Source organism: Pimephales promelas, chromosome 4 (genome assembly GCF_988280905.1).
Source record: "Pimephales promelas chromosome 4, fPimPro1.hap1.1, whole genome shotgun sequence".
In the NCBI taxonomy this organism is placed as follows: domain Eukaryota; kingdom Metazoa; phylum Chordata; class Actinopteri; order Cypriniformes; family Leuciscidae; genus Pimephales; species Pimephales promelas.
In genome coordinates, this window is record NC_142772.1 from 37,144,369 (window position 1) to 37,170,165 (window position 25,797).

A 25,797-nucleotide genomic window follows, 5' to 3' on the forward strand; every position below is an offset into this window, starting at 1 on the left:
TAGCTTTTCATACAAGCAAGTTTAATATTTGCCCTTTTACAGGTCGAGATAAAGCACAGCATTTGTGTAACTCAAATACAAGACAGATTCACATTTGTTACATTGCTCAAAAGAATGTCAAGACGCAAATACAGTGAAATTGTATCACAATAGAAAAGGGTTCACAGGATCGAGGGGGCTGCTTCTGATAGTAGTGCATTCCAAGATAGCTTAAACCTTGCTACAAACTGGCAGTGTTTCAAAATTAAAACAATAAAATGACTTGTAAAGCACAAAATAAAAACAGGCAAATCAGGTGTTCTAACGAAAGAAAGAAAAAAACAACATTAAAGTCAGACTAAATGCATCACAATATTTAATAAAAACAATGGTAGAATTAAAAAAAGGAAAAAAAAAAAAAGTTTAAATTAAAAGAAACCACAAAAGGCCAATAAACTGGCATTTCCAGAATGCAGAGAACAGTCCAGTGGCCTTATACTAGAGGATAGCTTCCAGCTGTCGCAATGCCACAGTGGTTATTTCGGTCTTTAGCCATGTAGATGTAGCCTTTGTTACCCCATTTCTCAGTCCAGCTAAAGACACAGAAGAAAGTAGCATGCAGTTAAGGTTGTGCCTGCAGTTTTACGTGTTATTCAAATCAAACTTGAGCATCATTAGGAGGAAATCAGTAGTAGGCCAAATCATACCTGTTCTTTACAATCCAGTATCTCTTCCCAGCAACATCAGCACCCTCATAACCGTAACCAACCACCAAGACTCCATGGTCAAGTTCTTCACTGCTGCACTCCTTCTCATAATAGATGCCTAGAGTAGAACAATTAGAACGAAATTAAACCACAAAGAGACTGTCAATTATATTTAGATTTAAAGGCAAGTCATGTAGTTTTGTAATGGTTGTGCATACAATTTAAATAATCATAAATTTAGTCAGTTCTCAGGGTTATCAACCACCTACCAGACTGGTAGAACTGGAAGGATTCATGTGCAGCATCAATGGCAACAGCTATAGGACCCACAGCAGCAACAGCCTTCATCAAAGCATGCTCTTTACCACTGGGAATGTCCACAAAACCAGTATCATTAGCAGCATTATAACTGGGGTCGTAGCGGCATGGCTGGTTATCCTGGGAGCACAAAAGAAAAACATTGTACATTACATGTGATGTTAATAAATACTCTGATACATGAGGAAAAGGGCCTTGACACTAACTATAGGTTCACTATGATCTCCAATCAGAAAGAGCACAATTGATTCTTTACCGTTGCAAGGTAGGGATACGACTCTTCAGAATCCAGCCCATTGTTGTCCTGAACATACTGGAAGGCCTGGTCCATGAGGCCTCCATCACAGCCATGATTGCCCTCCGGCCTAGAACAGTCCACCAAGTTTTGCTCACTCAAAGAAACTAGCTTTCCCGTTTTACGGAACAGCTGACCCTCCAAGGCACCCGTTGAGCTGAAAGCCCAACAAGAACCACATCGTTTCTAGGATCAAGAAACAGGAATTAGTTACCGAAGAGTGAAGCAATACATGCACATTTTACATTAACAGATACAGAATAAACAAAACCTCTAAAAAAAAAAAAGTTTGATAAACTGCTTACTTGGTCTTTAACACGGGTAACATAACCCTTCTCTCTCCAGTCAACTTGTTGGGGGGCTTCAAAAAAGCTGGGTTCCATAAACAATGAGCCTTTTGACTTCCGATTGGGGTCATGACTGTAACCATTCATCGCCTGTTTGAACTCCTCATTTGTCTAAGAGGGAGCATGCAAACAAAAGGTTTAATTAAAAAAAAAAAAAGCCTAGCAGACCAAGGTGACAATTGATCCCAGTGTGAAGTATGAAAAGTATTATATTTTACAACAGATCCATTCACAAAATGAACAAGAAAAAAAAAAATGCTTACCATGTCACCAAATTGGTTCATGCCCAGTCGGAAGGAGTGTTTGCCCACGGAGTGCTCAAGGTTATGCAACTCAATTTTTCTGAAGTTCTTCTCCCACACTATTCTCCTCCAGCCCTCTTCTTTCTGAAGAAGCGGTCATTTTAGCCATTGCAAAATAGAATTTCAGTGCAAAGACTTGAATTGCTTTTCCTTTGTTTTGAAGCTGATGTCTGGTTACAAGCTCTAGTTAGTGCTAACGTTACCCACCTCGTGGTAGTTTTTTCCATGCCAGCTCTTCCAGAGGTGCCAGTGGTCATTTAACTGCTGGTCTAAGCTTGGAGCAGCAAACACTGCACTCATGCATAGCGCAAGGAGCGAGCCAAACATCATCCTGCCTGGAAGCCTGTGACAGAAGAAAACAAGACTCAATTTTTAAAAAAAAATGGTCACAGAGGTGAGTTACACAGAGTACAGCAGTAAACATTTTATCCAATTACAAGGAGAAAAACCTCAGTGCATATTCCAATAGTTATTCCAAGTTAAGAACACACTGAACATGTACAGGTAACAAAGCCACATGTAAACAACGCACAATTAAATCCTTCAAAATGTATAAGGATACTAGAAAAGTTTAAACAAGCAAATGCTCAGTTTTTACAAAGGCAATTTATCCACTAAACCCAGGAAGCCTAAATATAATTTGAACAACTCCGAAATTAGAAACAATAAACTTACCTTTCACCAATGAACGAAATAACTGACTATCATTGTTTACAACTGAGTGGTTTTTAAAGTGTGCCTGAACATAGAGCCGTCGTCTCATTGGCTGAGGGCAATGATTACAGCCATGTTTACAGCCAATCATGTGAAGCAAGAATTTCATCCATTCGTGTGATCAATAAGCGTCATAAGATCGAGAACTCATCACTGACACTGGGCTTGCTCTAATAAGATTAATCGTCGCTTACAGTTTTATTGTAGGCTAATTAACATTTTTAATTGCTGTTTAAAAAATAATAATTGATTCTGGGACTCTTTGTTTGGTGTTTTGTTACATTTTCACGTTTGCTCACGTTCAGAGAAGCGTGTTTCTGTGTCTGACAAACATGCTCGGGCATACAATAATCAAAGTGAAAACACTTAAAATTCCCTAGCTAAGCGTTTGAAACATAATCAGTGGCTTGTGTTTTGTATGACTCTTAAAATACTACATTTAGCAGCCGCTACTGGCATTATCTAAGCTTGGTCTTCGTCTTTCAGTTGCCGAGACGTGCACATGTGACATTATTTGCATACAAATTGTCAAGTTTAAACCTTTTTGCTCTTAAAATGTCTAAGAACATGTAGCCTACTAAATATTATTTCTAAATCTCTATGCAGGAACATCTCCAAAAAGATTCATGAATATTGTATAGTTATTTAATACAGTTTTATTTCTTTGAGTGCTAGTCTTTAAGGAGGATGGCTTGAATGAGTCTTTATTAAATGCTGTCAAATCAAAGGATTTGGTTAATTATAAAATCATTAATAAAACACACTTTGACGGTCATCAAAAACCACAGCACAACCTGATATTTCCTGCATTCAACATATAGAAACACAGCAAAAGGAAACTGAAACAAAATCTGTGATCTGATGTTTGATGGAGTGAGAATCTAAATTTACATCTAAGCCTAGCCAGTGTAGTTTAACAATGGCAAAACCCTTGGTTAGACCCTAAAAGACACCCAATGTTACCTGTTTTGCTTTGCATTAAGTCATACCATGTACAAAACCTCTTTATTTGTTATCTTTTCATTTCTGAATAGGAAACAGTGACATGAGAGTTTACCTGTTTTATAATGGCTGCATTGTGTGACTGCATGATTAATTAGGTCATTAGAAAATGATGTCATCAGAACTTGAAAGTAGGCAGAACAAAAAATCAGAAAGAGTGGAAATCAGACTTCAAATGATGAAAAAAGCAATCATTCTGCTCCTCCTCGATGAACTGTTTAAAATAGAATGACCTCTCAGAAGTCAGGAAGTTGCTTTTCTTGTGGTCATCAGAAACTGAGTAAAATGCACCACATGTAACTTATGCCATTTCTTGAAAAAAAGAAAGAAACTTCACGTACTTCTACTAAGTTAGTAATCACATTATTGTTAATAATTGTTTTAGACTTGTAACATTTGGTTATTTATTTATTTATTTTAAAAAAACAGTTATTTATATGAAATGCAGACTCAGTCTGAGTTTGAATAATTTAATACACTTTCACTATCTAAACACCAGGGGTAAGGTAAGTTGGTAGAATAAATGATGGTGTTTTTTAATTTATTTTTTTACACTTTTGTCTTCTGCAGTTTACATTGATTATTACCCTACACTTCAGACCAACAACATATTAGACTTCAATCACAATTACAACTCATGGACTGCAGGGACGGATTATGACTTGCAAGTCCCCGGGGCCAATTATCTCAAAGGGCCCCCCTCCCACTATTTTTTTCACGTTATTTTAGCTGTGCGTTCATATCTAATAGAATGTGAAAGTTATGATGATCATGAAACCGTTCTCAGTCTGCGTCAAATGTCAGCGCTAAAAATACAGGCCTAGGGTTTACAGAATTAAGGCATATAGTGGTGGAGGAAGTACTGAATCTCAGTACTTAAGTACAAATAACCAGAGACATATTACTAATACTAGTAAAAGTAGAAGTAGCCTACCACAATGAAAACCCTACTTAAGTAAAAAGTACCTGCTTTTAAATGTACTTTAAGTATTAAAAGTAAAAGTATTTTCATAACAATTTATTTTCTTAATGTCTATATTCTAATAATTTGGGCTGTAACAATATGCAATGTGATACGTAGACCTACACCACAAAACTAGTTGAGGATAAATTATTTAATATTGGGCAATTTCATTGTTATAAACGGGACATTTTTGCAGTAAAAAAAATAAATATAAATTCTCAGAAAATGCATTTAATACATATTGAAAAATATCAGTGTGCGTTTTATATTTAATGGAATAGCCTAGGACATGCGTTACAGGACACATAAAATATTTATGGTAGAAAAATATTTTTTTATAATTCTGTGAATTACACTGCGCAAACCAAAACTAATACACGTTGAGTTAAGTAACATTCAGATAATTGAGGTCCTCTTCCTCACTCTGTGTGCGAGCGCTCTTGTTGTTGGACTGACCACTGGGAAGCCCTCCAGAGTTCATTGCTGGGTTACTTCTCCTCTTCTGGTGGAAGAGACAGTGGTCAAGATAAACATTTGGTGACACATGCATGAAACATGACTTGACACATTTATAGAGGACATTCCAGGTCGTTATGAGTGTGGAACACGCATTTCTCATTATTCATAAAAAATATGGTGAGAAAAAATAATTTCTTGGTAAATCATTCACTGTACGGTCATAAATTGTTGCATTGAATTCAATAGATTATTTTCTCTCTTTTTTATTCTTCATCTTTCTTTATAATGTTGACTAATTTTTAGATTATTACCTTATAACAAACCACTCCAGTGATGATTCCACATAGGACTATGAAACCAATGCCACAACCCACCGAGATCATCACTGTGATGGGGAGACCTGAGAGAAGATTAACACAAAATTTCATTATTTTCAAGTTTTTTCTATTATCCTTCTTATTAGTGCAAAGAAAAAATCAGGCCTATATGCATAAACAAACATCACTAAATCTAAATTCAACTGATATATAGTTCAAATGATCCAAAAGATATAACAAACCTAAATATGCAGAAACAGATCTTAACATACATTCACAGATACTCTTTGTTACACAGTTTAAAAAAAACCTTTTTTGTGCTGAATTAGCAAGGCCATGATGCAACTAAAATCTGTTTTGTAACCTATATAACCCTAGCATGACATCCACCAGATGGTAAAGAAAAAAACATATGAAGAATAAAAGTTCACTAGGTAGCTTTTCTAGCCGTGTCATGCACACAGATAAGAAACAACATCATGGTAAAACATTTTGACACTAAAATATTGAAATAAACATTAACAACATAAAATAACATAAACATAAAACCCGTTTGTAACTGATAAGAAAAAAAAACAATAAGAAACTTAATGATTAAAATCAAAAACCATCAAAGGTACCAGGGAATAATGAGAATGTTCGTTTATGTTTTTTTACTGTAAATTATAACATCCAAAAATACATTTAACAGTATTTTACTGTAAAATTAAACAATGTACACTGTCAGAAAAAAAGGTACGAAAGCTGTCACTGGGGCGGTACCTTTTCAAAAGGTACACTTTTGTACCTAAAGGGTGCACATTGGTACCTTCATGGTACACTTTTGTACCTAAAGGGTGCATATTGGTACCTTCATGGTACACTTTTGTACCTAAAGGGTGCATATTGGTACCTTCATGGTACAATATGCACCCTTTTGGTACAAAAGTGTACCTTTTTGAAAAGGTACCGCCCCAGTGACAGCTCTCGTACCTTTTTTTCTGACAGTGTATGGTTAGATTTATTACAGGAAACTTACCGCCAATCAACAGGTTTTTGCTGTTGCATTTTGTATTTTACAGCTAAAATTACAATATTTTTTACAGTGTACCATATGCTCTGTTTTGGCTTAGTTCTAGTTCATGTACCTGGGTTTATCCTTTGTTCTCGTTTTCCTGCCACTGGTTTCTTAGGTTAGTGTTTTGCTTCTGTTTCTGTTAATTACTGTAGATTCCCATGTAAGCCCTCAGTTTCCTGTGTTTCATTGTTCTGTCCTCAATGTTTTGCGTGGTTGTTATGAGCTCCTCAGCTGTTTATTTTGGATTTATGAAACACTGTGTTTTTGTTCTTACTCCTTCGTCGAGCCCTTAATACAGTCAGCCGCGTTTGTGACAAAGTCAAGTCAAGTCATCTTAATTTAGGCTATATTGAGCTTTTAACATGTACAGTGATAATAGGAAATTAAAGTAACAACTTGTTTTGGCTTTATGACAGCTCTGGAATAAAGTTATATTTTCCAGTTAAAGTTATTTTTGATTGATTCACTTCCGTCGCAATGATCATTAGTTATTAACTTAGGGGCCGCTGACACAAAACCGTTCTAACTAAAAACTCTTAAAGGGTTAGTTCACCCAAAAAAATTAATTATGTCATTAATGGCTCACCCTCATGTCGTTCCAAGCCCGTAAGACCTCCATTCATGTTCGTAACACAGTTTAAGATATTTTAGATTTAGTCCGAGAGTTTTCTGTCCCTCCATTGAAAATGTATATACGGTATTCTGTCCTTGTCCAGAAAGGAAATAAATACATCATCCATGTGACATCAGTGGGTTAGTTCAAATGTTTTGAAGCATCAAAAATACATTTTGGTCCAAAAATAACAAAAACTATGACTTTATTCAGCATTGTATTGTCTTCCGGTTCTGTTGTAAATGTTCCTGAATAAAGTAATAGTTTTTGTTATTTTTGGACCAAAATGTATTTTTGATGCTTCAAAACATTCTAACTAACCCTCTGATGTCACATGGACTAATTTGATGATGTCTTTATTTCCTTTCTGGACAAGGACAGTATACCGTACATACATTTTCAATGGAGGGACAGAAAACTCTCGGACTAAATCTAAAATATCTTAAACTGTGTTACGAACATGAACGGAGGTCTTACAGGTTTGGGACGACATGAGAGTGAGACATTAATGACATAATTTTCATTTTTGGGTGAAAAAAAATAATAAACCCCCTACAAACTACTGTCTGGCCTTAAAATTTGTTCATGAACCGAAATTATCCCGACAACGATTATTTGTACAGAGGTAAAGGGAAGAAGGCCTTCACAGGGAGGATAGTCGACACTTCAGAACTGCATGTCAGTATCATTCACCTTTTTGTGTCCCGCTTGTTATGTCAGAGGTTTGCATTTAGGTTTATGTTGGTTATAATTATAATTTGAATGTATAATTATAAAATGTCATTTGTAGGAACAAAAATGGGTTTATTTTAGCTATACTGGCAAACTGCATGCCTGGTGTTATGTTGAGGAAGATCAGTAGTCTTACCATTTTCTGTCCTTTTCACTAGATTAATTTGTCCTTGAAGACTCCCTTGCGGGAAAGTGCTGAGTTTATAGCAGTAAGTCACAAAGTCGCTCTCTTGTAATTTTTCCAGTATAAAGCTGTGGCTTGATTTTGCAAATAGACGACCAGTATAGTTGTTGTTAACTATACTGAGTCCATGGCTCGGGCTGTACACAAAAACCTTGTGATCTGGACACCTGCTCCATTCAGTGAGGCTTACTGTCGTGTCTCCTGTAACCTTGAATTTAAAAGTCGCACTACCACCCAAAGGAGCTTGAATCACTTCTTCATCTGTAAAGGCCCCTATATGAAAAACAAAGAGAGAAAGAAGAAGAGCAAGAGAGAAATAAATGGCACGAACTGCAATTTTCAGACCTGAACTGACCAGTATCTTTTTCTCTTAACAGTTTATAAAATAGTTATAAAAAAAGAAGAAGAAAAGAGCACTGTCAGGTTTGCTTTCTCTTCCTGTATAACTGCTCCAGTTTCCTTCTTTTAACAATTCAGTTGAGTTCTTACTTCATTAAAATATGTTTCATTAAATTCACCACAAGAATAATACACTACTGTTCAAAAGTTTCAAGAGGAATACATCGATACGTTTTTTTAAACAAAAAGTTTTGAACTTTATGTGTCATGACTTCCACAAAACATTGATTTTAAGAAATGTTTCTTGAGCACCAAATCATCATTTTTAAAAATATTTCTGAAGCATCATGTGACACTGAAGACTGCTGAAAGTGTAGCTCTTGCCATTAGGAATACATTTTATAGGAATAAATTTCAAAATATATTAAAAGTTATTTTACAACATCATTGTTTTTACTGTATTTGCGCTCAAATAAATGCAGCCTTGGTTCACATTCGAGACTTCTTTTAAAAACGTCTCACAACAATAATCTGACCCAAAGCTTTTGAAGGTATAACAAAAACCATAGTAAAGCATCTCTCTGTGTGTGTGTCTCGTCTCATACCTGTTATAAGAGTTATGAAGAGTATCAATAGGTGAGTCTGGTGTTGTTCAGATAATAGAAATGGGTTCGTCTGTCCGATCCTCATGGTGCCTTGTGCTATGCTGGACGTGTGATGTCGTCTAATGCTTTTTTTTTTTTTTTTTTCAGCAAAGAAAGAAAGTAACCACAAAGACAACCCTGCATGTAGCTCTATAGCTCATTAGGTGTGGACTAGGGTTTCACTAAACCTTATTTTTAAAAACAACTTCCTGTTGTCAAAGAACTAGAGGTCTGATTGTGCCTAAGAATTCTATATTGTTTTTAAAGTAGCCAGAGATCGATACTCTTTGTACACTGCAATTTGATTAAAATGTGGGATTTCACTTAATTTAGCACATTTCAGGAGGAAGTTCTGTCTAAAGCATGCACTCATGCAATATGTTCTTGTGTTTCCTCCAGTTTACCTAGATGCAATTGGGCTATAAAACCACTTCCTGTCTCTCTGACCTTTTGCATAATCAACACAACCAATGTATCATACTGTAGCGGAATAGGCTATATAAATAACAGAATTCATTTAAACATATTATCTTTATTTTTTACACATGATATATGAACATTTATTTAATATAGATGACAATAAAGAACTGTAAAGTACACCATAACTTAACACAATGTTGTTCAGTGAGTACTGAACACAGAAATATGTCATTACAGAAAAGTGCACATCATTTGTCCTGAGAGATACCCTACAAATAGCAGCATAAGTACAAGTACAAGGATGATACATTTGGAGTAAAATGTATTTTTTGGTTTACTAGCATTTGGCAGTTTGATAAATATGTGTTCTATCTTCACTTTTTTTTTAAGTTTTTTTTTTCAGATTTAGAGCTAATTTACCCATCAAAATGAACATTTTGTTATCCTTTAATTAGCTTCATATATTTCTAAACCAGTATGGCTTTCTTTTTTGTCCTATGAAACAAAAAAAAAACATCCTTAATTTTATATATATGTATATATATATAGTATATAGGTGTCTAATGTTGTTTTGAACCTCACTGAATTTCATTGTTCTTCTGTGAAAAACAAAAGAAAGTCAGTGGCGTCCAAAACAACACTAGGCCCCATTGACTTTCATTGTAAGGGCAAAATCAGTTGGTTTGGAACAACATAAGAGTGAGTATATTGGACATTGGTCACCCCTTTATGGATAAACAGGCATTTTTTAAATGATCCTCTCCTTTAAATGATGACAATTTTTTCAATTTTGGGTGAACTATATCATTTTAAGGTTTCAATAGATGTCCCACTTTAAAAAGGTAATATTTACACAACAATTGTCCATCACCCCCATCAAGAGCACTTTGAAATAACACGAAGGTGAGTGATTGATGAAAGATCTTCATGGGTAAACTATTTTAATATTTTAAATATAATATTTATAAAGTCAAGTCAGCACCTTTATTTATACAGCGCTTTTGACAATACAGATTGTTTCAAAGCAGCTTTACAGAGATAACAGGAAAATAATGCAGCAAAGATAATTTGGCTGTAAAGCAGCTCTAAAAGAAAGTAATTGTCTAGTTTAAGTAAGTTCAGAGTTGATTCATTTCCATTGTAAAAATCATTAGTTAATTAATAATTAAGTTCATTTATCTATACAGTAGCTCTGGAGAAAACGGTGAGAACATATGAGAAATGGAAGCTTTAGCGTTAAGTTCTGCCAGGAAGACTCAATCGTTGCGTCACTAATTACCTTCTCATCTATCCAATCGTGTCTAATGCTTGCGGTATAAAAGTCCGGTACTTACACATGTTTGAGTTCGCAGATGCTGACGCTTTCATTGACCTCCATCCTCCCCACCACCTCCAAGATGGTTCCTTCCCTCCCATCCTACCACCTCCAAGATGGTTCCTTCCCTTCCATCCTCCCCACCACCACCAGGATGGTCCCTTCCTGTACCTCCCGGGGGGGTCGGCTGCGCCCCTGCCTTCGTCTTCAGGCAGGAAATGCAGAGTCCGGACCCTCGGATTGCGAGCTATGGACGGGGCCTACGCCAAAGAACTTAATTGCTTGCTGGGCTATCAATAAATGTATTTATTGTTACAGTATTTATTCTCCCGAGTCTTTCTGGTAGAACTGAACTGACATCATCCTTCAGCTCAGTTCCATTCTCATATAACGGTGTCAAACATTGGCATACATATTTATAAATATCTATAACAATCACTGAAACATTTCTTAATTGCAATAATGCAGGGACATTTCAGGTTGTGACATTCATTTTCTGGGCTTTGTTCATCACTAATTCATTACAACTTATACTACTAATATTTCTTACTTAAAACACTCATACTTGATTTGCTACTAAGATTACAAAGTTATCTTTGATCATTGCAGCATGTTGCATTCAAACAATTTAATTATATGCTATAAAGTAACAGCCTTTATGGGCAAAGGTTCATTATATGTGCGACCAGGCAGTTTAATTTCATGAAATAGCTGCTGTGGTTGCATAACACTTGGAACCTAATTGAAAATGCCCATACTCCCATGAGCCAAAACATTATGACCACCTGCCTAGAATGAGGTCCTCCATGTGTTGCCAAAACAGCACTGACCCACTGAGGCATGGACTCCTCAAGACCTCTGTAGCCATCCTGTGTCTGGCACCAAGACATTAGCAGGAGATCCTTCAATTCCAGGTTGTAAGGTGGAGCCGCTCTGGATCCAACTTATTGGCACATCCCAAAGATGTTCAATCGGATTGAGATCTGCACTGTAAAAAAAAGCAACTACATATTTTCCAGTAAACGAAACCTTTTGAATCTCAAATACTAAGTAACATTAAAACCCATATCAGACCAGCAGAATTCCCCCAAATGTTGTCCCACTCGTCAAAGAACAAAGAACTGCATATTTCTAAAATGTAAAGGGTTTGTGAGTTTGCAGACTTCATTTAAATATAAAATATTATAGTGTAAACCATTTTTTTACAATATGGGGAATTTGTCCTGAACATTTGTGTGCAGTGTGGCAGGTTGCGTTATCTTGCTGCTGAAAGAGACCACTTCCACCAGGAAATGCCATTGTCATGAAGCGCTGTACCTGATCTGCAAAAATGTTTAGGTAGGTAGCATCCTCCAAATTGACGTGCACATGAATGGCTGGACCCAGAGTTTCCCAGCAGAACATTTCCCAGATCATCACAATCCCTTCATCGGCTTGTCGTCATCCCATAGTTCATCCTGGTGCCATCACTTCCCCAGGTAAGCGCACACGTACACACCCGTCCACATGATGTTATAGAAAGAGTGACTCATTGAACCAGGTGACCTTCTTCCACTAATCTAAGGTCCAGTTCCGAAACTCACTTGCCCATTGGCGGTGGATAGGGGTCATCATAGACACCCTGATTGGTCTGCGGCTATGCAGCCCCATGTGCGTTGACACATTCCTCCCATAACATTCATTAAAATTTTAGCCATCGTTGCCCTTGTGCATCGTTGAGCCTTGGGCACTCAACACCTTGTCGCTTGTTTGTGGTTTATCCCTCCTTGGACCACTGTTGGTAAATTCACCACTGCTGACCAGGAGCGACCCACAATAACAGTCCAATAACAAATAACAGTCCAATCCTTGCCGTTTCAGAGATACTCTGACCTAGTCGCCTTACCATTACAATTTAACCCTTATCTAAGTCGGTCAGATCTATATTCCCGCCATATCTACCAACATGTTTGCTTACCATCAAATCAACATGTGGCCTTGTTAGGAGATACTCAATAATATTCGCTTTACCTGTGACTGGTCATAATGTTTTGGTTCATCAGTGTACATGATGACTGGAATAACCCCTACCCCAAAAAATACCAAAAACACAATGTTTTCATCAATTTAAACTGACTGCCTTAGAAGTTCCTGCTTGCCAGTTCCATACTGTCCATAATAAGTACCGTTCTGCTAGGGTACATGTGTCAACCAGCTTTTTTAGGCCTAATAAACACAGTCGTGTTAAACATATCGCATCATTAAGGCTTAAATACTACCCAGGATCATGCCTGTAGTTCCTTGTGTCATACCATGTCTGTGAAGATGAAGGGGGATTCATTCTCATCCGTGTTCATTGTGAGGAACTGAATCCAGTTCTGGAGGAAGCCTCGTGAATAGACACCCGTCTCCACAACCAGGCCACAAAAGCGCCGTCTGCCGGTTTTGTTGCGCAAAGCCATTTGAGCTTCGCGTTCTGTTACGTTGTAACTGACATTGATAATCTGAAGGATGAACAGGTGGAGCAGACCACCTGTTATGATAACGCTGTACCACACACATGTAAAGCACAGGGCTGTGCTACACACACAAACACACACAAATGTGTTATATTAGTCTGAAAACACTGCGTATGTGCATATTTCCATTAAACACATGTATACTGTATGTAAAAAAAGAAGTATTGGATGGTGTACCTGTGTTGGTTGTAGACTCCGGGACAGTATAACATGGCTGTGAATAGACTCTGTCGAGGACATACACTCCGTAACACCAAACTGATCCCATAGAAGGATGTCAATAGGAAGAGAAGAAGTGTCAAAATGAACTGCCTGTGATTGGCTTGGCCTACACAGCTGTTTATCCTGTCGTGGAGAGGCGCACACACACACACACACACACACACAGACACAAAATGTAAGCAGTACTGTAAACACACAGACATATTAATATCAAAAACCAAGTCAAGAACAGTTACATTGCTTTGTCTCTCTTCAATGTGGCTTTAATAAAAATGACATTTTAGGTCTATGGCATGTTCCTGTTATTATTTGTGCTTTTGTGTGTTGAAGCAGTAGAGACAGATTGGCCTGGTGAGATCTCCGTTTACTGTGATGAAAGCTGCGTTCCTGTGGCCTTTGCACATGTCTCTCCAGCCTGCCAGTGACGTCTTTTGGGAATCAGCTTGAACATATGTGTGATCGGGTAATGTACAAGTGTACAATTGAAGATCAGACTACATGCTAGCATGCCGCAAAAACAACTAGCATGCCGCATGATGATACTAAGGGAATGGCCTACAATTCATTTTGGAATTGTTCAACTATTTCAATGGATGTGCATGAAGCCAAACTAATGACATGAAAATTTTTATTTGATATAAAACATATTATTTTGATTTGATTATCCAACAAGTACAAACATAAAGTAATATTTTTGAATGAATCTAAAATTATAATGCAATAGTGAGTTTCTGACACCAAGATGTGAACATCATGAATGGCCACATTACTCTCTCTCCTTTTATAGAGCATACATCAGGACTTTTATTTATGTTGGGTTTTTAATTAAAAAATGAACAATAATATAATAATATCCACAAAAAAATAAGCTATTTTAACACTGATAAAAGGAAATGTTTCTTGAGCACCCAATCAGCATATTAGAAGGATCATGTGACACTGAAGACAATGATGCAAATTCAGCTTTGCCAACACAGGAATAAATTGCATTTTAAAATATATTCAAAATGGAAAAAAGTTATATTAATTTAATTGTAATAATATGTTGCTTTACAGTATTTTTGACTGAATAAATGCAGCCTGAGTTTTGAGAACTTGAGAACTTTTGAATGGAAGTGTAGGTACAGATAATTTTGTCATTGAAAGACACATACATGTTGGGGAAAGTTACTTTTTAAAGTAATGCATCACAATATTGTGTTTCTTCATAAAAATAATTAATCAATCAATTAAATAATTAACTAGCGTTACTTAGTTACTTGTTGTTTCATAACTTTTGTATCATCTGGACTGGGCCTGCTTGTTTGTGTTTTTGATTAACAACAAAAAAAGTTATATTTCTGGCAAATGTAAAGTCCCTTTCACACCAAAAGTTTGAAACAGCTTCAAGTTGAAGGAACGACGCGTTATTTTAATTAAACTGAACACTTCCAGATAAAAAAAAAAGCTTCAAGTTGAAGGAAATGCAAATTCACAACCTACAGTAGAGGGCGCAGTTATAAAAAAAAAATCAACACGTTCCTCCAGCAATATCTAAAGTCATTTTTGCTTATTAGCACGGTTAAAGTTGCTCAACGAACACTGGCAAATTGGTTAATAAAGTGAGATTAAATACATGTATATTTGTGTAATTTAGGCTAAAATATTTAATTATTGCAGGTTTGTGTAATATTCTGGGATTGTGTTTCACAGTTTTTATTAATTTAGAATTATACTGAATCTGTTTTTGTGCAAGTGAGATGATCACATTTAGTCTAGAACTACAATAACATCCTGCTTACACAGCGCACACAAAAGCCTACTCATTTCTCTCACAATGGGGACAGTAGAGCTGTCAATAAATGGAAAATCAAAGTAACTTACGTTACTTTATTTGAAAGTAACTCAGATATTTTGTTGTGAAATTTAAAACTGTTACTTAGTAATGCATTACCCTAACAAAATGGCCCAAGTGCACAACCTTTTTCCCTAGTTTCCAGAATATTGAAATAATTCATTCACTTCACATTGAGAATAAAAACTTCATACTCAATTTTCAAAGAAGAAGGAGTGAGAAACCCACCAAACACAGTGGTGGTCCATGCGTAGGACACATGCCCCACAGATCCTGCAGTGCCCAGCTCTTGGTGGGCGCACCAGTCTGCACACAGGGCATAACTTCTTCTTTCCTTCCTTCTCCCCCTTTGACTGGCTGATTCCATTGTGGGTGGTAGAGTGTCTGGGTAAGTCTGTGCTCTGATTGGTTGTAGAGCTACTGTTGATTCCCAGAACTAATGATTGGGATTTGACAAGGCCTGGTCCCTGTTTGGTGCGCACAAGGGAGATAAGCGTCAACATCATGCCTGTCGTCACGGTAACCAGCTGCAGATTACTTACGTCTCCTCTGGGGACGATCTCAGTAAGGAAAAGGTAGTACATATAGGCAAGGGAGAAAAGTGCCAAACTAAGGAAAAACAATGTGCGTCTTTTCCTTTTGTGAGTCACATAGTAATACCAAAGCACCAGTCCTGGTAGGACAGTTAAGACTACAACTCCCAAGATACAATTAATTGCCGCTACTCGCAACAGGCCAGGAATTAATACCATGGGAGGTAAAACAGAGAGCTCCAATCGAAGGGGTCCTATAGCACAACATGGCAAACCCAAACAATCAGCCATATGAGAGATGAAACGAGTGAAGATGTCTGGCTTGTCTGGCTCTCCTCTAAGTAACCTAACGAGAGGGGATGAAAGAGGAAATAAAGACATTTTCATTGAAAAGAGCAAAACAAATAAAAACTGATGGATTCACCCATAAATTAAAGGTTTGTCATCATTTACACACCTTCACAGACTTTGGTTGCATGGAAAATATCAGCTGCAAATTTATCTCATCTGTTCCACGGATAAAAAAAAATGCGTTTGGAAAAAAATGAAGGTGAGTAAATGAGGACAAAATTAATTCCTAGAATGATTTCTATGTGAACTACTCTTCTGCAATGACAAAGTTCCCCTCCCTGATATGAATGGTTAAATGGTTGACCTCTGACCTTTCACAGGCATCATCAAGTTCTTCACAGTCACAGCAGCAGTACTCTCTTTGCTGGTCGATGTCTCCACAGCAGCACAGAGGGTCATCTGGATGCGGGGGCTTAAAACGTTCTCGTTTCATCTCTTTATGTCAGAGACAATCTGCTTTCACTGTGGGATCAAGCTTTCTTTAGGATTCGGTTGGATCACATTTATTCAAATAAGTGAAAGGGTTCATTCATGTTTGGACAGGATTGATTCAGGGCTGTTGGACGTTTTAGCTGTTAGCGGCAGGTAGATTTCTTGTTCAGCTTACTTGCTGGTCATCTGCTACTTTTTTCATCAGAAGCTTCATGTAAAAAGCATGTGTTGCACTGGCTGGAAAGAAATAACAAAATCAGTCCTTGTCAATAGCGTTGTCAGTGCTCTTCTTATATCATTTTACAAAAAAAAAATCTTGTTGATTTTGATGGTTTATCACATCAGACCATCCACAATGCGCAAATAACAATGAAGTGTGCAAAACAGTAAGTGTCATGGCCCTCTTGGCAATTTTGGAGGACATTCTTAATTGTTTCTTACTTCACCCTTTTTTTATTTCACCAGGTATAGATTCACAATCTAATCTGATAGATAAATCTGTGATTTGGGTAAGAAAGGGTCATTCTTGTCCATCTAAGCAATTGAATGAATTCTCTCACTTTTTTTTCACGGAATTTAGCTAAATGTATTTTTTTTCTTTGACAATATAGGGGGTTATGTCATGATCACTGGCATAAATATATATAAGAAAATACAATAAATTAAATACAAAAAATCTCAAGGGAGGTGAATCATTTTAATACGTAATTTACACACTCGTGGCCTAAGCTCACTAAATATAGTTTCAAGTCACGGAGGAACGGCACATAGTCAGATGTCTAACACGGATGTTAATACTAACATACAGATGGATGCACACAATAACATAAGCACTGGTCTATAATTATGTAGTGTATCAATGCAGAAAATATTATTAACCCTTTCATGCAGGTCACAGAGGACAGCTATTCAAAAAACACTGTCTTGCATGGGTTTTGATGGCATAGTTCCACATGGCCAGTCAGAAATATCAATTTATTCCTTCTAGCCTAGGAGACACTTGCAGGTAAAAAAATAATAATAATTAATTTAAAAAAATGTTATAGCATCAAGTAACATCTGAAGACTCGGAAATTCTGATTAATCATCTGTCAACTAAATTGGACCTTACAGAGGCTTGCTATATTTCAGCAAAAAGATTTTTAGCTGTAAGTGTGTAATTTGAATGTAATTTGTAGTTACATTTAAAAAGTAATGTGAATGCGTAATATATGTTACTTGAAATGCATTTACTCGCTACATCAGAAAAGTAATCTGGTTGCATAATGCATGTTACATGTAATGGTTAAAAAAGTAATCTGATTACATAATGGTCGTAATGCGTTACTTTACTTGTTACATCAAAAAGTAATCTGATTACATTACACATGTTACTTGTAATGCTTTACTCCCAACACTGCTCATTCAGATGAGATTGAAAACACCTGATTTCTAGTTTCTCCACAGTCTGAAAACATCAATAGATCAAAGTAGATTTCAGTCTGAGGTTTTCTCAGAGTAGAAATGTGTCCATTTTGAACATAATCAGAATTATAAGGATAAATCAGACTTTTATAGTTTTCATATTATTTTCCTTAAGTAAAAAAAATTACTTAAGTATTAATTGGATTGTTAAATACACACATTACTTTTGCGTTATTATGCATTATGCTTTTTAAATCCGAAAAGTGAAAATCTCTTTGAAAAACATGCGCACTTAAAGAAAAAATAAAATAAAATCGTATTTTTCATGCCCTAACAGCAATAAAAACGGGGGGAGGGGGGGGGGGGTGGAATCCTGACTGAGGTTGTCAATTCACACAAGAAAGGGTTAATATCTAAATCTGCTCTTTGTAACTTGAATCAAGGCCATCTGATGTCTCATGTGGATCATATAATTGGGCCATCAAAAAACTTTTCCCTGAGAGGCTGTTCTCCATCATAAGTTGTGAAATAGAGAAAATAATTGAGCAGCATGTGTTTGACATGTTTTAAATTACATTTGATCCCTGGAGTAAAAAAAAAAAAATGGTTTGCCCTTGATTGTGATTCAAAACTAACCCTAAATAGGATGATTACATTCCTGAAGACCACTTAAAATAGCCTCCATATCAACAATAATTTCTTTTTGAAACCTTTATAAAAATGATCTTAATTTTTTTTTACCTATGGTTTAACAGCCTCAACACAGATGCAAATCCATCCCACACGAACTTCTTCAGTTTATCCATCTATTCGTGATGAGTCTTTCCTGGTCTTCAGTTGCACTTGTAGTAGTTTGGAAAAGGAACAGGTCAGTTTGTTTAGCCTGAGATGTCAAGATGTCATCCGTAGAAATCCAAATGAAGTTTTGTCCGTAATCCGTTTTTTTCTCTCGGTCAAACGAAAAGGCAATTTCCCATCAGAGAAAGCAGGTGGAAGTCCAGGCGCGTCTTTGTTTCATTTAACAATAATGTAAATGTAAGTAAAATCTATATTTTTTAAGAGATAGCCTATCTCATTCGTTTGCTACTAAAAATACATGCAATACACAGAAGGGCGCTTCCTTATGGGGTGTATCGCTATGAGGTGCAGCTCGTGAGGGTTCTCAGAACTGTTAGGAAGGAAAGGCATGATAGATAACTCTGCGCGCTCCCGTCCCGGTCTCTCAAATGTTCTGAGAGCAAGGCGCGTGAGAGGAACCTGTTTATGAGCGTTGTTACCGATAGGGCTGGGTGTCGGCGTTGAAAAAGGAAGTTGGCAGGTGTTACCGTGACAGCGAAAACGTGAATCGACGCGGAAAGTTACCGGCGCGCGAACCGTGCATAACCGGCGGGCCATAGGGTCACAGAGTACTTGTTGTGACCTCAAATTTGAACTCACCCAGGAGAGAGTGGGGCGCAACCTAACGCCTTTTTACTTTCTCAGTTTGTGTAATCCACTTTGGGTTTTCCACTTATCCCCGCATTCATTTCACATGTCTAGTCCAATTTTGTGGTTTTGTTTCTTTAATACAGTGTCTATACTTTTTTCTGGATATGCCCCGAACAAATGGAACTGAAATGTGACAACATGCCCCATAGGTGGGGTACTTTGTAACATGACCATATTATAGATAAAAATGTTATTCTGATCTAATCAAAAAATATATAAATCAAGACAATGCACATTTTCATATGAAATAATGGCATTATTTTTTTTTAAATAAACAGAGTTTTTACACAGTTAGCATAGTTCAAAACATAATAATAGTTAATAATTTCTAAACATTGACCCTCAGTCTTTATTCACCTTTTTCTCATGTTTTCTCAATACATTCTTAAAAGTATAGCTCTCTAATAGCACCTGCGCAACTGGGTTTTAAACCTGGTTAGTGTGTTCTGCTGGTTATAAGAATTAAAGGACTATCTCAACTGTTAAATAATATATACGAGATTAAAATAATATCAGATTTGTCTAATTTTAAATAAATACAAAAAACAGAGCTGAAAAAATAACTTAAATTTACTTTTGCCATGGTTTAAATAGTGTTCAGAAATATCTTTCAAAGATTTCAGAATTTTGGTGAATTTTTTTTTCTCTATATAGAGTTAATATATGGCAACTAAATACATGCTGGCATGTGTGGAAGTATTTAAAACAAGTGCGTTGCAACTAGCCTCGCGTTAGGTTGTGCCCCTGCTCACCCCTATTGTCTGCCAATCCATTTTAACCAGTGTTTGTGAATAAATATGCAACAAAAAATGTTTTAGTTATTGGCAGGTTTTGACGTAGGCCATTGTACGTAAACAAAAAAGTACATTTTTAGTTTTATGACAATTACTATTTTAAAAAGGTTTACAATATGTGTTGCTCGTCAAATTGGAAACAGTCATGACCTTTCCCTTTTGACCCTTCAATGCAGCTTTACTTTTTCAACTCCAAAATACTTAACATTTTATGTTCTTACTTTATTTTATCGGCCTATTGGGGACGGGGGCGAGATTTAAATTGTACATAAATTGTACAAAAAAATAAGCATTGACTATAGGCTACACTTAATTCTTAAAAAATTAAAAATAATTAGGCTATAATAGAAAATAATTCAAATTTAGTTAGCTAAATCTATTATAGTGTTTTCATGTATAACGTTTTAGTCTGGCGGTATTGTGGTTTATTTATAGTGTGAGAATACTCCCCAACAAATACACATTTTAATGTAATATGGGAATGACACCTCTGCTCACCACCTCTGGGCATGACACTTTCTAGAAACATCGCCATTTCCTTTTAGCTTTTCCTAAGCAGAATTCGACATGCCCATAGACCAGGTGTGCTACTGCTCATCCGGCGCGATTCTTGCAAGTCAGCCATTTAAAAGCATCTGCTACATGATGTGAGAGCCAGCGGTCTCTTGTGGAGGTGAAGCTGCTGCAGCTCCTCCTGGAGTCTCCAATGCCATCAAGAAACAAAATACTGTAACAGCCAAGTCTTGACCAACGCTGTCCTTCTAAATAGTATACATGTCATCAGATCGCTTACAGTGCTCATAACTCTCAATCTTCCTTCACCCCAAACTTGGATGTATGTGTAGGCAGCAGTTGACCCATCAATCTTTAGCAACCATATTCGGAGGTCAGGGTCAAACTATAGTCACAGTGGAGATGATATGCGACCTCCTAGCTCAGATATGTGACTCCGTTTGATGTGACCACACCCTCCGAGATCAGGTTTCTTGTAAGCGGTGACCTAAACCAACAGGAGGACACAATGTTCTCTTTTAAATCCAGTGCATGGGTTGCTTGCATAATGCATAGCTAGTCACCTGTCAAAGACAAAATAACAGTGGAACTAGTTTCACAAACACAGAAGTGAATTAAATACTTGATTAAATAGGCCTACTTGATTAAAATCTGCGCAAATAAGAGGCATGTGCGTAATTCCTTTGCATCTCAAAATGGCATAAACACCAGTCACGATTAGCCTACAATAAAAAAAATAAAATACATACAAGAGTCTACAGGGCATTCATGGGTAAAAGAGGCTTTAACAGCTGCAGTTTGCTGATAAAACAGTCTTTGAAACGCAACAAGTGTTCTTCTGCTATGACCTCATCATTTGAGGGATAACAAAGTAAACAGATTACACAAGCAAAATATGAAGAATTTATCCCTTCTAACTGGTCTTTATAAACTGCTGATTTGGGCTCCATTCCCCAGTTGCTATACGCAGGACCTCAGGTGTGCTTTTGTTTGAGCTGGTGAGTATTTCATCTGAGAATATAATTAATCACAGACCATGTTTGGTTATACAATAAAACAGTGCTAAGAAGAAAAGAATCTACCACACACATGCAAAGGGATAGTTTGGGAATCTTTTTTTTACAATTCATGCTCCTTTCTATGCAATTGCAATTAAAAGGTGCTTTTAAGCTTCAAAATGGATATAAAATCACCATTAAATGATCATAAAAGTAGTGAGGCTGTTATATTTAGCCACTGTTTACATCTACTATCAAGATGCGTTTTGGTCAATCGGATCCCATGTAGACGAGGGAGACACATTCCCGGTTATACCTGGTATTTTAATCTGTCCACTTTCAACCACTTCTGCCCTGATTTCTTTAACGGGAGGGTCTATGGGTGGGTGAATGTATAAACTTTTTAGATCTTTTAATCTAATGTAAGAAATAATCTCACACAGTTTACATATAAGCACGAGTGCAGAAAACAGAGAAACATGCTGAGAGCATCAGCTTTGGTTTCTGCTATGACAGCCACAAGACCAGGCAAAGAAATCAGGCAAAGTGAGAGAGCATTGTGCATGGTATGTTTTTTTGTCTTCAAACCAAACTTGGTTCTTCAGTCGACAAAGTTTAAATACCATCTGGATAGCGCACTTCCCATAATGTTTAGTAGGCAGCCTTCTGTGGCTGTTTACATTACGAAAGCAATCCGGTCGAATGCGTTTTCGACTACCTCTGGAAGTGGTCCAAAATGGACAAGCTCAAAACGTTTTAGACCCCATTTACACCTGTATTTAGCATCATCCACTAGTGATCCGATCGACAAAAACACATCTTAATAATATATATATGTGTGTAAACAGGGCCTTAAAGTCATCTCATACTTAAAAACTTAAATTTAAGACATCATTCGCTTGTGATCCTTTTAGCTCTCTTTGGGGGCAACTGAGTCGTATTTTTTCAATGAATCCCTTGATCCGGTTCACGAATGATTTGTTCACAAATAAGCTTTATAAATCAATGATCACTGGAGGGGAAAGATTATTAAAGTGTATAGTCTGTTGTTCCTCACACAAACTAAGTGTCTAAGTGTCTTAAGAAAACGAGATGCAAAAAGAATCATGATATGGACCACTTTGTGGTGCTTTTGCATAAAAAAGCCTAGATTCTTTAGAATTTCTCCTTTTGTGTTTTAGAGAAGAGAGAAAGTGAAAAAGTTATCCAGGTTTGTAACAACATGAGGTGAATGAATTTCATTTTTGGCTGAGCTATCCCTTTAAAGACCCACAATCAACTTAAACATTAGTGTAAAAATATCGGGAGCACACTGGCGCTGGAGTCTTATCTAGGCTCTGTCATGATAGTGCAGCTCTTACTGTAATGCCTTACAGTAATGCAGTTGATATTGAGCTTCTCTGTGGCAAAGACTAAAAGTGAACCGGAACTAACTGGAGTGAGTGTGTTAAAAGCCTGCGTCTGATTAGCGCTCACATTCACATTCTGCAGCCGACCTTTAGGCTTAATGCACTTGGTCTAATGCAGTCTGTCTGTCTAATGCATCTATGGGTGTAGCCCGTCTTTCTCTGTCTGACTGAGATGACATAATGATCCGGAAACTCAGTTTATCCATCAGCGTATGCATTTTATCTCTGATAGACCACGCAAGAGAGACAAATTGCGTGTGCCTATTTTTGCAGTGACTGCTGTGTTTGCTTTACAAACACTCTGTAATGAAATCATGAACAAGCTGAACAATTTGAAAGAGGCACAGACAGAAAGACCAGGGCGGCGTGACGTGCCCCTTGTAAAGATAAACTTACTGTAAAACAAATGTCATTATAATTATATCCATGAGGCATATGCATTCAAATTCTTAATGGCTTTCAGTAAAAGGGCATGCATAACTGTTACATTTCAGCATGCACTCAGCAAACGCAGCCTACCTTAAAATGCAGCTGGAGGAATATGACTGTTAATTGCCTGCCATTCTCTGAGATGATGGATGTAGGCCTATGACAGATGGAAAGGGTTTTTATTTACAGTACCTAACGTTACACAGCTAAGCTACTCACCAAATAAATATCTACCTTTGTTATCTGAAATATTCCGCTAAAGAACGTAACCTAGTTTGTTATAATAATATACAGATTCGTCCAAGCAGCATCGAGCTCTAGGCCTACAACATTGAAGTCCTCCGAGGTAATTTTTTACTACAGTTTGTCGATAGCTGAAAAGCCAGATGCGTGTCACGTGTGTGTGAGACAACAGAACGACCCAAGCTGAAAGTAACAACAACAGAGGTCAACACCGAATTAAAAAAAAATATCTGAACGCTGGGTGGCGCTATTGATTACTCCTCAGACTCTATTTGAAACGTGTACTGGCGGCTGGTGAAAAATATTGGAGAGGGGCTGAGTAAGAGGGGGGTCTGGGCCACGTGATTGTATTGACGCGCGGAACGCAGATGGAGGGCAAGGAGTGAAGAGCGCAATGGACGAGATGGAGGAAAATCTGTACTGTACTACTTTAGACGCGATTACAAGAGAAATATATAAACAGAAAATCGAAACATATGTTGGACGTGATCCTTACGTTATGAAGAGGACCGATTTTCAACTGAATTGAGAGATTTGCCTGCCATCGAGGCTGTATATCAGCAACTAACTCGTCTTACAGACATACTTTGACTTTACAAAGTTCGGAAACTGCTATGTTACACAAACAGCCACATAAGTGTATTTAAACACCTGAATAATGTAATTATAAGCCACATAAATATTAACTCACAGTTGACGAAGTGATCACTGCGCACACACACAGGCATTTTCCCATTCGGCTCCTCCCGACCGCAGACGTAGGTTTATAAGGCATTTTCCCGGTGTTTTTCTGTCAATTTCTTGTACTTTCCTCCCTTATGAACAACAACTTTTGTCACACGATAAAAAACTCCTCGTGGTTTGATCGATTTGAGCAACCATAAACGACGCAAAACATAGGCATTTTGAGTGTGTTAAAGTGCTTCCTAAATATAGAAATCACTTCCTGCCCTCCATTTGCGCTTCGCGCCATGGCAACGCAGTTGCATGACGTCACATGAAAACAAGCTATTCCCACGACTAACTTTACATTATTTCCACTTGACGTCACTGGCGCTGCCATTCTGCTCTCATCTGAGGTAAAAAAAAAAAAAAATGTCCCGTGGTGCGCGTGCACGGTGCACTCCCCTAATCTGATACTGTGGGCGATATTTTCAGCGCCCCCAAACCATACAATTTGACGACGCTGATTGGCGAAATAGAAACTTTTTTGCATAGCAACCGGGGAACCATTGGCTTAAATTCCAGCACTGTGGGGCTGAGCGAACTGGCGCCCTGAGAAGACAGCCTATTGGCTATACTACTACACCAACGTGATAAAAGTAACGAAAGTGAATGCAAATATCATTCTGGTGAGTTCAAAACACTTTTCAAAGTAAAACCATTATTAGCATATAATTAACACAGATTATTTTTCAAAATGATAAATTATAATATATATTAAAAAAACAGACAGGTCGGAGGGAGGGCGGCGCCCCAGCGCCCTCTATGGGCGAGCCGCCCCTAGGACTCCAAAGTCATTCCAACATCCTGGATCTGCTCCGTAGCAGAGGCCAGCAACCGCATCCTGCAGAGAGTTTTGAATGTATTGCAAAAGAAAGTAGGCATCATTTTTATTGAGGTACAGTTCCACTATCATCTTAATTGCATTTTGCAAACTGCAAAGTTTATCTCCACTGTAGCTCTAAGAGAGCTTTACTCATTGCCTTGACACATTTCAAATTTTCGAGTGGGTGACGTCATTCTTTATTTTCCAGTGTTGCTAAGCGCATAAATAAAACCTTCCATTTCAAATATTCCACTCTCTAATCTCCTCCTTTTTTTCGTAGTGGAGAGAGGGAGAGTTAAGTTTCAGACTGGACTGCCACATACACTGTACATCTCAACGCAACAGACCGCATCCATTTGTCATCACGCCTGATCTCCCGGTAATATAATCTG

The 25,797-nt window shown here is 37.3% G+C and overlaps 3 protein-coding genes across 5 annotated transcripts; all 3 read right to left on the reverse strand.

Annotated features, from left to right (window-relative positions):
- ctsll (cathepsin L, like) lies at positions 1 to 2,751 on the reverse strand. The gene is made up of 8 exons (XM_039658333.2): positions 2,624 to 2,751; positions 2,156 to 2,291; positions 1,910 to 2,032; positions 1,605 to 1,757; positions 1,261 to 1,485; positions 956 to 1,124; positions 687 to 804; positions 1 to 572 (listed from the first exon to the last, which is right to left on the reverse strand). Exons 2-8 carry the CDS (start codon positions 2,276 to 2,278, stop codon positions 473 to 475), a joined length of 1,011 nt encoding a protein of 336 aa, XP_039514267.1. The 5' UTR covers positions 2,279 to 2,291; positions 2,624 to 2,751; the 3' UTR covers positions 1 to 472.
- Positions 2,752 to 4,035: 1,284 nt separating this feature from the next.
- On the reverse strand, positions 4,036 to 9,363 carry LOC120469348 (uncharacterized). 2 transcript variants are annotated; one of them, XM_039658282.2, is made up of 4 exons: positions 8,935 to 9,363; positions 7,943 to 8,263; positions 5,399 to 5,487; positions 4,036 to 5,127 (listed from the first exon to the last, which is right to left on the reverse strand). In XM_039658282.2, the coding sequence occupies exons 1-4, from the start codon at positions 9,017 to 9,019 to the stop codon at positions 5,014 to 5,016; spliced, it is 609 nt and encodes a 202-aa protein (XP_039514216.2). In that variant the 5' UTR covers positions 9,020 to 9,363; the 3' UTR covers positions 4,036 to 5,013. The 2 variants fall into 2 exon arrangements, with proteins under 2 accessions (XP_039514216.2, XP_039514214.2); XM_039658280.2 differs by having other exon boundaries at positions 4,041 to 5,130; positions 8,935 to 9,359.
- A 31-nt stretch (positions 9,364 to 9,394) lies between these two features.
- On the reverse strand, positions 9,395 to 24,045 carry LOC120470306 (palmitoyltransferase ZDHHC23-A). Of its 2 annotated transcripts, none has more exons than XM_089130423.1 (7): positions 23,848 to 24,045; positions 23,704 to 23,770; positions 18,724 to 21,264; positions 16,458 to 16,815; positions 15,491 to 16,141; positions 13,384 to 13,551; positions 9,395 to 11,696 (listed from the first exon to the last, which is right to left on the reverse strand). In XM_089130423.1, the coding sequence occupies exons 4-7, from the start codon at positions 16,577 to 16,579 to the stop codon at positions 11,558 to 11,560; spliced, it is 1,080 nt and encodes a 359-aa protein (XP_088986549.1). In that variant the 5' UTR covers positions 16,580 to 16,815; positions 18,724 to 21,264; positions 23,704 to 23,770; positions 23,848 to 24,045; the 3' UTR covers positions 9,395 to 11,557. The 2 variants fall into 2 exon arrangements, with proteins under 2 accessions (XP_088986549.1, XP_088986548.1); XM_089130422.1 differs by having other exon boundaries at positions 11,606 to 13,267.
- Between the last annotated feature and the right edge of the window lie 1,752 nt (positions 24,046 to 25,797).

What these genes read in the sequence shown, in the direction of transcription:
- ctsll (XM_039658333.2), bottom strand. Translation starts at nt 2,278, where the DNA reads ATGATGTTTGGCTCGCTCCTTGCGCTATGCATGAGTGCAGTGTTTGCT. An exon ending in CGTATCCCTACCTTGCAACG is followed by an intron (nt 1,125 to 1,260) that starts GTAAAGAATCAA and finishes TTGTGCTCCCAG; the next exon opens with GATAACCAGCCATGCCGCTA. An exon ending in TACTGGATTGTAAAGAACAG is followed by an intron (nt 573 to 686) that starts GTATGATTTGGC and finishes CTGTGTCTTTAG; the next exon opens with CTGGACTGAGAAATGGGGTA.
- LOC120469348 (XM_039658280.2), bottom strand. Translation starts at nt 9,019, where the DNA reads ATGAGGATCGGACAGACGAACCCATTTCTATTATCTGAACAACACCAG. An exon ending in CTTCATAACTCTTATAACAG is followed by an intron (nt 8,264 to 8,934) that starts GTATGAGACGAG and finishes TTTTTCATATAG; the next exon opens with GGGCCTTTACAGATGAAGAA. An exon ending in CTGGAGTGGTTTGTTATAAG is followed by an intron (nt 5,131 to 5,398) that starts GTAATAATCTAA and finishes CTCTTCCACCAG; the next exon opens with AAGAGGAGAAGTAACCCAGC.
- LOC120470306 (XM_089130422.1), bottom strand. Translation starts at nt 16,579, where the DNA reads ATGAAACGAGAACGTTTTAAGCCCCCGCATCCAGATGACCCTCTGTGC. An exon ending in ATGGACCACCACTGTGTTTG is followed by an intron (nt 13,552 to 15,490) that starts GTGGGTTTCTCA and finishes TCTCCACGACAG; the next exon opens with GATAAACAGCTGTGTAGGCC. An exon ending in GGAGTCTACAACCAACACAG is followed by an intron (nt 13,268 to 13,383) that starts GTACACCATCCA and finishes TTGTGTGTGTAG; the next exon opens with CACAGCCCTGTGCTTTACAT.